Genomic DNA, 12903 nt, shown 5'->3' with positions numbered 1-12903 from the left:
TTGTTTAGCAGGCAAGGGAAGAGGGTGGGGAAGTTTACGTAACGTTTCCTGTTATTTTGTTTTTGTTTGTATTTCCTTTTTATTTTTGTTTTTCTTTTGTAATGTACAGAAATGCAAGCTATCTCTCTGTATTTTTCTATCTTCTATGTTGTTCTAGAATGTTGCTTTCGTGCGTGTTACTGTGGGGACCTTTCCTCGTAAATGCAGAGATGGTTTCTGAATTTCAAATGAACATTAATCATATACATTCCTCTCCCTATACTTATTTTTTTTCCTTTGTAATCAGAATTTAAAAGGGAAGATAACTCTAAAAAGACAGAACTCCCACATCGGCAGCTCCTGCCAAATCAGCAGCAGCAGCCAGCCTCTCAGTCCCAGGGCCGCGCTGGAACTGCCTCAGCTCTCAAATTAGCAAAAGTGGTGTCGCCTGTACTTCTGTGTCCTCACTTATAATGAACCTTGGAGAGAAGCCGAGAGACCCAGGGAGGGGAAGAGACTTGTCCTGCCCGGGTCGCCCAGGGAGCTTCCTAGGTCAGTGAACTTCGTGTGTTCCCTCAGTTCAGTCTAGTATAACATGGCTGAGAAGGATCCAGGAATCTGGGCATGGTGGGGACAGGGAAGGGGAAGCTGGTCAGCACCTTCAGTGTCAGGCCTGAGAGCCTGACGAGGCCCTGCAGGACGGGGCTGAAGGCAGCTGAGAGTGTTCAGCTCAGGTGAGGGAAGGCCTCCAAGCCATAGGCTCCAGGCAACAGAAAAGGTCCAGACAGCAGATGTCTAGGGCATGCTCCCAGCTCTCTCAAGTCCCTGGCACTGGGCCTGTCCACACTGAGAGACCAGAACACAGGTGGGCCTCATGTTATACAAGCCCACTCTGTACGATTGCTGACCCTAAGCCCACACGGTTTATATGTACATCTGGAAATGATGAGGTACAGAGAGGGAAGGAACTTGCTCAGGGTCACAGGACATGGGGTGGAATGGTAAGATGTGAAGCAGGAGACCTCATGGGACAAGCCCTCCCATCCAGTCTCCCCTGGTACCTTCAATGACCTCCCTCCAGCCCCCAAGAGCACAGACTGGTGCTAGCCCTGCTCTCCCCCAGGCCCAGCACATTGGCCAGAAAGGATGTGCAGAGTTGGCAGTCTTAGAAACAGGGTCATCTGCCTTGCTCCACCTGTCCCTGGGATTAAAAGTGTCAGGGAAGCCTCAGAGGCGACACCACTGGACAAGAGTGACAGAGAAGTCTTGTGAGCAAGGTCCAGGGAAGCTTTCTGGCCCAAATTTCACCACATAATGGGCATCCTAGGGTGACCCCAAAAAGAGATGTCCATGGCACTCCCTAACCTGCCTCATCACAGGCCTCCCCGCCCATTCCTAGGAAAGGGCAGTGATCTCAGCTGGAGTCAGGGAGTCAGAAGAGGGGAACACCTTCGCATTTCTGCTAGGATGCTCCCCTTGTTTCCCAATGCAAAACCAAAGACAAGAGAAAGGGATTTTACTAAAATGACGCTGAAGCCAGGGATGAGGCTGAGTTGAGGCAGGATCAGTCCTCCAAATTGAGTCTGTGGCTGCCTTCCCTTTTAAAATCTCAGTTCCCCTTCCACCGCATCTGTCCTCTTGGATTGGCCTTGTAAACAGCTTTCTTCTGTCTGTCGGAATCCACCTTTCTCACTCTCTTCCTGTCTCTGTCTCTTGGTCTCTGTTTCCTTCTGTCTTTGTATCTGTCTTTCCCTCTTTCCCCCTCTCTCCCTGTCTCTCCATTTCTTCCTGTGTCTCCGTCTCTTTCTTCCTCTCCATCTCTCTCTGCTAACATGGGCCTCTATCCTCACACTGCCAGCTCCTTGTTCAGCCCACCGTGGTTCTGCTTCCATCAACTGCTTCCTGCATGCCCTCTGGAGGTTTTCTGTGGTTTAAAGAATTAAGGAAAGCTTTGCTATTGCTATTGGAGCCCGTGGTTTTAAAAAAAAAATATATATATATATAGAAATGGCTGCACAAAAGCCCCTTCCCATCCCTAGGGCGACCGGAAAGCCACACTGGCTGCCGGCTCAGAGGGGGCGCACAGTTTCGAGTCACTGTCTTTCTCCCATTCTGCATTCCCATTGCGGAGACCTTCTTTTCTTTTTTATTATTGCATTCCTGTCCCTGACCACTGAGAAGGTAGGTATCCCCAGCTCAGCTGCGCGCTGCTTCCTCCCATCTCCAGATAAGCCCCGCCACTCTGCTTGGTTTGAATGTGGTTTTCTTTCTCTCTCTTTCTCTCAGTCTCACTCTGGTTGGTTTTATTCATCTCCCCCCCCCCACCCCTTTCTTTCTTTCTTTTCCTGACTTCTCATTTGTAACTTGCATTTTCTCCAAATGAGCTACAAAGCTGTGTTTCCTGGTTTGTCCTTTGGTTTCCTTGACTTCCCCCAACGACGTTTCTGGTTCATTCTTCCCTCCTTTCCACTTTCCTGCCCCTCCTCCTCTTTCTCTCTACCCTTCCCCCGTTCCCCTTCAAGCCCTCTCTTTCTCTCATTTTGTTGTCCGAATGCATTTCTGTGTGGTTTAGCGGTCCAAGTTCGTGTTCCCTTCCTGAATGGTATGCTACGGTTGAGCCAATTTCATTTCTGTTTTCTGAGCCCCTCACACCTGCCAGCCCCTGGGCTTTGGTTACCCCGCTGGCCTTCGGAGGGCCCACTTGGGCAATCTCAATGGCAGATGGGCCTCTAGGCCTCCAGAGCCTGGAGGAAGTCTGGCTGAGAGGCCTCCAGAGCCTGGAGGAAGTTCTGGCTGAGGTTGGGCATGAAGAAGGAGCCCCGTCCCACCCCCTTGGGCTGACTGGGCCAAGCCAAGCTTTGAGCTTCCATGGGTCCTTCCCTGGCAGGAGGATAGAGCTTAGGATCCCCTCAGCGGGGCTCTGGGACAGCAGCTGGCATCAGGCCAAACGTGTGAATCTTTTGGAAGTAATGATAGTTTAACTGAAGGAAGTGGGCTGGCCAGGAGCAAGTGCTGCACTTAGCAAAGTCTGAGGGACAATGTGGGGGGTGAAAAGGACTCTCAGCTCACCCACCACTGCCTGGGGCTCAGGCCTCTGAACTCTCCCCTATGACCCAACCCAGGCAGGGGCTCCCTCAATCCCTGGGTAGACCTTCCTATCTTCTGGATTTGAGCAGCTTAATGTGGTCCCTCAGTACAAAGTGAGCAAGAAGGGACAGTCAGCTGGGGCCAGGCCTCCCAGGGTATTGTGGCAGAGCCAGGCCCAAGTCCTGAGATGTGTGACGCCCAGCCCAGTGCTCATTCGGCCACATTGAGGGTATCAGAGTCAGGAGTAGACCCTCAGGGACCCCATTTTCCCACCCCTGCCCCTTTAAACTGCTTTCTGTCCTGTCTGAAGTTTGGCAGACCAATCCTCCCGAGGCTCAGTGGGCCAGCTATACTGCCTCCCCTGCCCCACTGTTGACCCCAGAGGCAGGTCCTGGGGCATTCACCTACTCAGAACATTCTCCTCAGCCTAGGTGGTGCTGGGAGGGCAGGCAAGGAAGTCGTTCCTCAGGGAGGGAGATAGTGCTGTTGGTCTGACAGGGGAGACTATCCCAGCCTGAGGTCAGAGTTGAGGCCCCGCCCTTAAGGAGTGCCTGAGACATTCAGGGAACCAGAAGTGAGAGGCTTGAATGCTGAGCTGGAGGGAGCTAGTGGTCTGAGCCCTGACAAATGCTTACTTGTTTTTGTCCTTCAGAGTATTGGGATCTGGTGAGCACACCACTTGCCACTCTCTTCTGCTGTCTTTACCCCTTGACCCTCAAAAATCTTTTACAAGAGTGAAAGGAAAAGATCAGGTAGCAAGTGGCACCCAGGAGCGTAGGGGCTCCTGGGAGCAGGGCTGAGGCAGGCGAGGTTCTCCTTCACTTATTCACTCTCTCATTCATGCACAGGCTAACAAGCGCTTGCTGAGCACCGCCTCTGTGCCAGGCTACCTGGGTGTCCCTGCCAGGAGAGAGGCAGGCAGGCCTGGGTCCACGGCCCTCACATCCCAGGCTGGAGGACCAACCAAGATCACTCAGCATGATGAGAGGGGAAAGCTCAGGCGTAGAAGATGGGCACCCCTGCTTGTCGCAGTAGCTCCAGCCCTAGCATAGGTCTTGGCCCAGAGTCCATATTGAATGAAGGAATGCAGAGTTCTGTGGGATCACAGAGGAGCACACCTGACTTGGCCTGGGGGTCAGGAGAGGCTTTCTGGAGGAGGCAACCTCTGAGCCGAGGGTAAAGACACAACAGGCATCAGCCAGGCAGTGAGTTGGGATTTGCTTCCAGGTCCTGGTTCCCAGTTTTAGCACTCTGCCCACTTGCCTTGCTGCTTCCCCTAACCAAAGGCTTCTTGGAGGAGGGATGCAGTGACTCCTTGGGTTATGGGTTACTATGCATAGCCTTCTGAGGCACCCACTTATTAACCTAGTTCTCTTTACAATCTTTGACCACCCAGGGCTAAGGCAACCCAGGCAAGAGGAGTGGGAGTCACAAAGAGCATGTTTCCTGGAGGAGGTGTTTGGAGGTTTCTGGCCACCACAGTCCTGTCCAGCTGTGAAATCTCATGGTTTCTAGGTTTGGCTCTTCCCTTAATTCCTGGGACGAATGAGACCCAGCCAAGCTGAGGACAAGGCTTGCCCCTCTGGCAGGCTCATGGTGATCCCTTCTTGAGAGCTCCTGTATGGATGGGTGGAGAGGGACATGAAACTGGCTCTAGGAGCCTCCCTCCTTGTCCCTCAGGGAAGGCTCTATCTGCCACCCTACCCAGAAGCACCTTCCTTCCATCCTCTGCCATCCTGACACTTGGGGGATACTCCATAGGGCCTTCCTGCATTGCTTTGACCCTGTTGGACTGTGAAGGGACCGCAAGTCAGTTGTACTCTGAAAAGAACTTCCAACCCCGACACAGGCCTATCCAGCAAAGACCCAATGTATTCCCATTTTACCAATGGGGAAACTGAGGCCCCCAGAGTTAGATCACCTTGATAAGGTCCCACAGCAAACTGGCAGCAGGACTGATTCCAGGGTGTTCCATTTTGCCCATCACTATCATCTTGGGCTGTGGTAGGCCAGTTGGCTTGGCAAGGAGGTGAGAGGGAAGTGAGGAAGTGCTTGGACATCAAGACATGCCAGGCAGGGAGTGTCCAGGCCAGCACAGGGGATCTGGGCCCAGGGCTTGGACCTGAATGGTTAGGGGTAGCAATATAGTGGGAATGAGTATCCTTTTTGTTGAACTGACCCTTTTTCTTCCTAACACTCCCACCCTACTTCCAGCCCAAGACTGTAGGAAATAGAGACAGTTCTGTAGGGCCAATGGGAAGGAACCTCATTGACCCTGGTCTTCCTCTTCCATTACCAGGCCCTTCTCTGAATCAGAAGTGGCTGACTCAGATCCAGATTCTGGCTTGGAGCCAAGATTTGCATCCAGGTCCTTGTTCCCAACTTTAGCACTCTGCTCACTTGCCTGACTGCCTCCCCTGACCAAAGGAGCAGGCAGAGTCTTCTTGGAGGAGGGACGTAGCAACTCCTTGGGTTATGGGTTACTATGTGTTAGGTCCTGAGGCGCCCACTCACCCACCTAGTTCCCTGCACACTCTTTGACAACCGAGGAATAAGGCAGAAACTGGACATTTGAAGAGCCTGGTGACTTCTTTCTCATTTGCCTCTTCTGAAGGAAAAAGGGTGCCAGCTAGTTTTGCCCTCTCATCCAAAAAGCGTTCCAAAGGCTGGGGTCTGGACGCAGGCCCTTTTCTGGGACTCCTGGGTTTGGCCCTGGTCCTCGTAACAGTGTTTCTTCCTCCCACAGCAAACGGTATTGAGACCCTAGTAGGTGGCAAATTCTGTGATAAAAACTGAGGTTAGAGCTGAATCCGAACCAGATCTGCACTGGAGGAGGTCAAAGTCAAGTTGGATGGGGGAGATGACAAGTGCAATCAACTGTTACCAGATAGAGACCCACAGACAGGAGGGGCCAGTCTGTGGAGGGAGGGGGATGGGAGAGGGTGCTGGGGACGGGAGGATGCAGAGAATTCTGGCATATTTGACCCGGAGGAGACATTGGGAAGCAAAGCCCCACCCTCTCATTTTGTGAATGGGGAAACTGAGGCCCAGAACGAAGATGTGACTTGGTCAGCATCATTCGGTGAGGTAGTGGCAGGCTCAGACTCCTGGTTCCCAACCAGGGCCCTTCTGATGGTACCTGGTGCCCTTTGTGGTTTTCTATATCCCAATCCTTGTGTCCTAACTCTGCTTTTGGAAAAACACTTGATATCACTATCCCACGGTCACCCAAGAGGTGCCCGCTCAGGCCCAAGGAGCCGGGCGCTGCCAGTCCTTCCTCCAGAGGCGGCGTGGCCTCCTCTCAGGCCTAGAATGGGGTGGTTGCGTTTTTCTCTCTCTCTCTCTATCTCTCTTGCATTTTTGTGAATCTAATGATGAACTTATGCTACCACACTTTTCCCTTCTTTTACACACCTTACCTACTAAAGGAGGAAGTGCCACTTTATTGGTAAGTGGACGTTAACCAAGAGGGAATTAAAAATCAGAACTTTAAAAAAAAAAAGAAAAAAAGAAAAAGAAAAGAGAGAAACAGAAAGACAGTCGGGTGCTACTGACAGCTCCACAGCTCTCTGCAGGGCCGGAAAACAAAGAAAAATGTTAACAGAAAAATGTCAGTTCCCCAGGAGATCAGACATTGTTTTTTGATTTCGGTATCTAATGACATTTGTGGATTTTGTTTTTGATTTCTGTTTTTCCTCCCTTTCTTCGGTTCAGTTTTGAGTTCAGTTTGTCCCACCCCGCCCCACCCCCATCTGTGTGCCGTGTGCCCCTCCATCCCCTCGACCACCCCATGCGCTGGGGGGCCAGGCCTGGCGGGCTGGCCCTGGCCCGACCTCCCGGCGCCCGCCCCTCTTTTCTCTGTGCCGGGAATCGTTCGTCCCATCGGGGATGACGCAGCCCCGGTGCCCATCCTGGTGCCCCCTCCCTTCTAACCACCCCCCCTCCCCCCACCGCTCCGTCCCTCTTGTGTTTTGCATGCTGAGAACCTTGCATGAAGCTGCACTGTTGAGGCCAGAAGGTGGACACTCAGGAGAGGCAGAGGCAGGGCAGGCGGGAACGTGTGTGCGATGCTCCGGGACTGGCAGCCTCCGCCGGGGCCCGGTGAAAGCCCCTTCTCCTTCTCTCCCCCCACCCCACCCGCCCGTTCTGTCACCCTCAATCTCTGTTCCTGCTCTTGCTCTTGTCTGTCCTCTCTCTGCCTCTCTTTTTTTCCTCTATCTCCCTGTCTCCTTCTTTCTGCCTAACGTCTCCCTGGCTCCACTGGCGTCTCTCTCCTCTCCCTGCCTCTCTCTCTCTCTGTGTCTCTGCGCACCTTTCTCTTCTCTCGGATTCCCAATCTCCTCTGGTCTCTGGATCTCTATTTCCACCTCTCTCGGCTTCTGTCTGTCCAACTCTCCCTGTCTCTCCGTCATTCTCTTCGTCGCCCTCTCCACTCCCTCCGTGCCCTCTCTGCCTCTCTCCCCGTCAGAAGCCCAGCTCGCCCTCGCTCAGGGCCCGCGACAAGGCGGAGGCCGCGGCACCCACGCCGCCCGCGGGGGGGAAAGAGAGCCCGAGCCCGCGCTCGGCGCAGTCGTCGCAGGGCAGAGGAGGCCGCGCCACGGGCGGGCCAGCCAAGCGACGGCGGCGGCGGAGGCGGCGGCGGCGGCGGCGGCGGCGCTCCCGCTCCTCGGGGTCAGCGCCCCGCCGCAGGGGCCGCCGGCGCGCCCGGCCCGCGCCCGCCCGGGGCTCGTCGCGCTCGCTCAGCAGGGCCCGCTCCAGCAGCGACTCGGGCGGCGGGGGCGGCGGCGGCGCCCCGGGCCCCGGGCCCGAACCCAGCTCGGAGCGAGGCCACGGCGGACATGGGAAACGGTGAGCGCGCTCAAACCGGCGAACCGGCCTGCAGCCCTCACAGAGCCCCCCGACCCCTCTGCCCCCACTCAGCCCCTCCCCTCCCTGATCTCTCTGCCCCCACTCAGCCCCTCCCCTCCCTGACCCCGCTGCCCCCCGAACCCCTCCCCTCCCTGACTCCTCTGCCCCCCCGAGCCCCTCCCCTCCCTGACTCCGCTGCCTCCACTGAACCCCTACCGTACCTGATCCCTCTGCCCCCATTGAGCCCTTCTCTTCCCTGACCCCTCTGCCCCCCCGAGCCCCTCCCCTCCCTGACCCTTCTACCCCCCGAGCTCCTCCCCTCCCTGACCCCTCTGCCCCCATTGAGCCCCTCTCTTCCCTGACCCCGCTGCCTCCACTGAGCTCCTACCGTACCTGACCCCTCTGCCCCCATTGAGCCCTTCTCTTCCCTGACCCCTCTGCCCCCATTGAGCCCTTCTCTTCCCTGACCCCTCTGCCCCCACTGAGCCCCTCCCCTCCCTGACCCCTCTGCCCCTCTGAGCCCCTCCCCTCCCTGACCCCTCTGTCCCCACTGAGCCCCTCCCCTCCCTGACCCCTCTGCCCCCACTGAGCCCCTCCCCTCCCTGACCCCTCTGCCCCCCTGAGCCCCTCCCCTCCCTGACCCCTCTGCCCCCCTGAGCCCCTCCCCTCCCTGACCCCTCTGCCCCCATTGGGCCCTTCTCTTCACTGACCCCTCTGCCCCCTCTGAGCTCCTCCCCTTCCTGACCCTGCTGCCCCCATTGTGCCCTTCTCTTCCCTGACCCCTCTGCCCCCACTGAGCCCCTCCCCTCCCTGACCCCTCTGCCCCCACCAAATCTCCTCCCCTCAGCGGTCCCTCTCCCTCCAACCCACTCCCCTCACTGAACCCCCATCCTGCCACTGATCCCAAGTCTCTCCGCCGAACCCCCTCCCCTCCTCACAGATCCCTCCTCCCCCCACTTAGTTCTCTCCTCCCCCGCACATAGCCCTCTCTCCCCACAGAACCTTCCCTTTCCCTCACTGATCCCTCTCCTCCCACCCCACAGTCTCTTTCTCCTCACAGAGCCCCTCTCGCTCTCTCTCTCTGCTCCCTCGGGGTTCCGGCCCCATAGAAGCCCTCCCTTCACCGCCCCCCCTCATTGAGCCCTTTCTCTCACCCCACTTCCCCCTCCTCAGCGTACCCCCTTTCCTGTCCCCCACGGGGCCTCCCTCCTACGCCCCGCGCCCTCACCACGACCCTCCCTCCAGGGCGAAGGAGCGGCCAGCGCGCGCCCGGCCTGCCAGCCCCTCGCCGTCCCCAGGCGCGCACGGCAGGCACGGCGGCCCCGACGGGAAGAGCTCGTCACGCAGCCCCGACGCCCACCCCCGCTCGTGGAGCTCCAGCCGCTCGCCCTCCAAGTCCCGCTCGCGCTCGGCGGAGAAGCGGGCCCGCAGCCCCAGCCGCTCGCCGTCGCCCAAGAAGGCCCTGGGCCGGTAAGTGCTTCCTCCCCCGGGACACCGCCACGCCGAGGCCCGGGAGAGCGGGCGGGGGCCGCACGGGCCCGGCGAGCGCTGACTTCTGCCGGCCCGCAGGGACAAGGACGCCGAGGGCCGCGCGAGGCACGCGGAGGCCGAGGCCGCCCGCGCCCGGCGCCGCTCCCGCAGCTACTCGCCAATCCGCAAGCGGCGCCGGGACTCGCCCAGCTTCATGGAGCCGCGGCGCATCACCAGGTACGGGGCGCCCCGCGGGGTTGGGGTCCCTGGGGCCAGGGCCGTGACCTGGGTCAGTGACCAAGAGACCTCAAGGGGAGGGCTTCGGTGCGCCTCCAGGACCTCCTTGGAGAACCAACTGAACCTGGCGTAGGAAGGGAGGGAGCTTTGGTGAATGGAGCGGGGATAAGGGAGATGAGGCGGGGTTCAGGGAAGGGAGGAGAGCCCAGTATGGCTTGAGGGCTCATTGAGGAGGCGCTCAGAACTGGAGATGTCCAGAGAGAGGTAAGGGTACTCCGAAGTGGGAGGGGGCTAAGTGAAGGGGAGGGGGCTCAGAGAGACGGAGGGGAGGAGCCCTCATGAAGGGAAGGGTCCCCACTGAGGGCCTGAAGCCTCCTGGAGGGGAAAGGGCTCTGTACTTGGGTTTGGGTCTGGATGGGCGTTCGCAGACATGGTGAGTTCAGCTCTGGAAGATTCCAGCTCTCCCCTCCCGAGCCCCTCCTTCCCTCATCACTTTCAGCTCCCAGCAATGATGTCTCCTTTTCTTCTTCATCTCAAGGTCCAGCCTGCTGAGTGGCCTGTGGCCAGCCTGGGGGCCAGGTGGACCCCCTCTCCACAGGCCTCCGGGAGATGCCCATGTGAGCTGACCTGGCTCTGTTCAGCTTTCTGTCTGTCTGCCTCTCCTTTTCTCACTAACCTCACTGTTCTTCTCCCAGCCTCCTGGGGAGCTCTGGAGGAGGGATTACAGCAGTCTGGTCTCTGGGGCTGCTGTCAGAGAAACTATCCCTCCCACTTTCCCCACACAGTTGAGTGGGGCTGTGCTCAGGGTGTGGCTGGGGTGGCAGAAGCAGTGATCAGAGCTTCTCTGCCAGGACTGAAGGGGTCTGGGCCCGGGCCTCCAGGTGAGCTTATGGTCTGAAGCCCTAGACCTCTGGGGGTAGAGGGCCATAGGCAGCAATTTGGAGCTCAGCTCTCCCACAGCCTTGCTGGGCAGCCTTGAGAGTCGCACCACTCTGGACCTCAGTTGTTGTACCTGTACAATAAGCAGGGGTCTCTGAGTATCTTTTCGGCTCTAACATGGCATCAGAGTTATCCTTCTTAGTCCTTGGTGATAGAGATGACCAAAGGAGAGGATATTACCTTCCCTCCGCTGACCCCAGACAGGTCACACCCCCTACCCCTAGCTTGGAGGTCCTAAGATGGCCAGACCCCCACACCTTCCACCTGGCAGCCACCTCAGCCTCTCTCAGGCTGCCTCCTCTTCCCACTAACCTTTGTATCTTTTCTTCTTCAGAATTAACTCCGTGCAATGGGGCATGGCTGCCCCCTAACCACTGTCTTTTCTCTTCTCTGATCACAGCCTCCTGGCTTCAAACTAACTCTGGGCTGGGGGAGGTAGCCAGTGAGGAGTGAGGGCCAGCGGGGCTGAGCTGGGCCTTGGGCTTGGGCAGCAGAGGCCAGGTGTCTCCTCCTTGTTCCCTTCGAGTGACCTGGAAATCCAAAAGCCTTGATTCCATTGGAAACAGAAAAACTTTTACAATAACCACAAGCAGGGCTGGGTCATAGTCACAAACGCCTCCGTGCAAAGAAACCGCTGCTTAGCTTGGTTGATGGTTTCATTCATTCAGCAGGTATTTATTGAGTACCTCCTCTGTGCCACGCACGGACTTGGTCCCCTTTCCCTGCAGACAGGTGAGAAAAAACTTAAAATGATCAACATGGATTTGGCAAGTAGCCACTGACTGTTGCATCCTGTTGGAGGGCTGTCTAAGTCCAGGGTTCAGGGGAAACTGAGGCAGGGGAGCCCTGGCCACTGCTGCAATGGGGCTCTGGGCCTGTGTGGCCCCAGGATGAGCAGAGCTCGGGGTCCTGAATGCCCTGTAAATCTGCTTTTTCTTCTTGGCAGTGCACGCAAGCGCCCTATCCCCTACTACCGGCCCAGCCCCTCCTCCTCCTCCAGCTGCTTGAGCAGTGACTACTCAAGCCGGAGCCACAGCCACGGAAGCTACAGCAGCCGGAGCCGAGGGACACGAAGCCACACGCGCAGCCCATCCCGGACCCCCAGTCCCAGCTACCACAGCCGGAGCAGCTCAGAGAGTGGGGGGTTCTGAGCCCAGCTAGACCCAGCTTGGTGCCCCCTGGCCAAGGGAGAGGCAGCAGGCTAGGCCCCAAGACCCTGAAGGGGCTACACCCCCAGTGCTACAAAAGGGGCCCTGGCCCAGCATGTCTGCAGAAGGGGCCAAGGAAGGCCTTGAGGGTGGATGCCCTGCAGACATGAATGAGCTGGATTCCACTCCTTCTAGAGGGTGCCCACTCCCACCTCCTGCCCAGCCACCGGGCCAAGGAACAAAGAGCCGTTTTGAACACAGGGGTCACCCTGCCCCTCTTCCTGCTTGATGCCAGCTCACCAGGCTGGGCATTGTGGCAGTGAATGGCACAACTGTCCAAGGTCTGCTGTGTCACTTCCCCTCAGCTCAGTGTACTGAGGACCACCTCTGGAGGCACAGGCTTGGGAGCCTCCTCTCACACCCCTCAGGGCCCTTAGCTCCTCTTGTCACTGGGCAGACCAGGAGGTGTTACAGAAGGAGGAATGGCCTGCCCCTTGGTACACCACCATCCAGGCTGGGGAGCTGCTTCATCCAGGGACCCCTGCCAGGCTGAGGGCTGGAGGCTGGCCCTGCAGCCTCCCCAACCACCACCCTCACCCCCAGTCAGGGAGTGCCCAGACTGGGTAGCACACTAAGACCCAGCCTGAGGGACAGAGTGCTCAGTCTGGTCCCACTTCCCCAGGCCAGACTTTCCCTTAAGCTCTCACCCCATGCCCTGGGCCAAGGCCACACCAGCCAGGCCTTCTGCATGACAAGGGGTGAGAGATATAGACCACAGCTACACCTGACCTTGAGGTCCAAAGGCGTTCAGGTTAGGAGGTGGAAGAGGGGAGAGGCAGATGGAGGAGGAACCCCCAAGGAAGGCTGGGGGAGAAGCAAGGCAGCATGCTGGCCTCACAGGCCAAGGGGAGGTGGGAGGGAAGGGAGAGGCTGGCCAGCACGCCCGAGAGGAGGATGGCATGTCTGGGACCTGTGCCAAGGTGGCCCCAAAGTCACAGGCAAGGATAACAGGCACCGCAGGGTCTGCCTCAGAGTTTGGTGGATACGTGATCAGCGAGGGCTCCCCGGAGAAGGGGCGGTACGGCCCCTCGAAGGAAGGGTCAGATCTGGACTGAGGGCCTCCACCTTGGGCATCGACTGGGAAGCAGTGGCCCCCGGTCCTCTTCTGCTGCCCCCCGCCCCCTCCTCCTGGGGC

General features: G+C 57.9%; 1 protein-coding gene across 1 annotated transcript in view; it reads left to right on the top strand.

Moving 5' to 3' along the window:
- Positions 1–12488, top strand: part of SRRM3 (serine/arginine repetitive matrix 3) — a 61564-nt gene extending 49076 nt beyond the window's left edge. Inside the window, exons 12-15 of the mRNA XM_049904869.1 lie at positions 7535–7914; positions 9160–9384; positions 9484–9621; positions 11507–12488. Of these exons, the coding sequence (XP_049760826.1) occupies positions 7535–7914; positions 9160–9384; positions 9484–9621; positions 11507–11711 (948 nt within the window). The 3' untranslated portion in view covers positions 11712–12488. The remainder of the gene's footprint in view (positions 1–7534; positions 7915–9159; positions 9385–9483; positions 9622–11506) is intronic.
- The last annotated feature ends 415 nt before the right edge of the window (positions 12489–12903 follow it).

The sequence above is a fragment of the Elephas maximus genome, chromosome 12, assembly GCF_024166365.1.
Source record: "Elephas maximus indicus isolate mEleMax1 chromosome 12, mEleMax1 primary haplotype, whole genome shotgun sequence".
Classification (NCBI taxonomy): domain Eukaryota; kingdom Metazoa; phylum Chordata; class Mammalia; order Proboscidea; family Elephantidae; genus Elephas; species Elephas maximus.
Note: the sequence above shows the minus strand (reverse complement) of the source record. Positions and strands in the feature narration are given on the sequence as shown.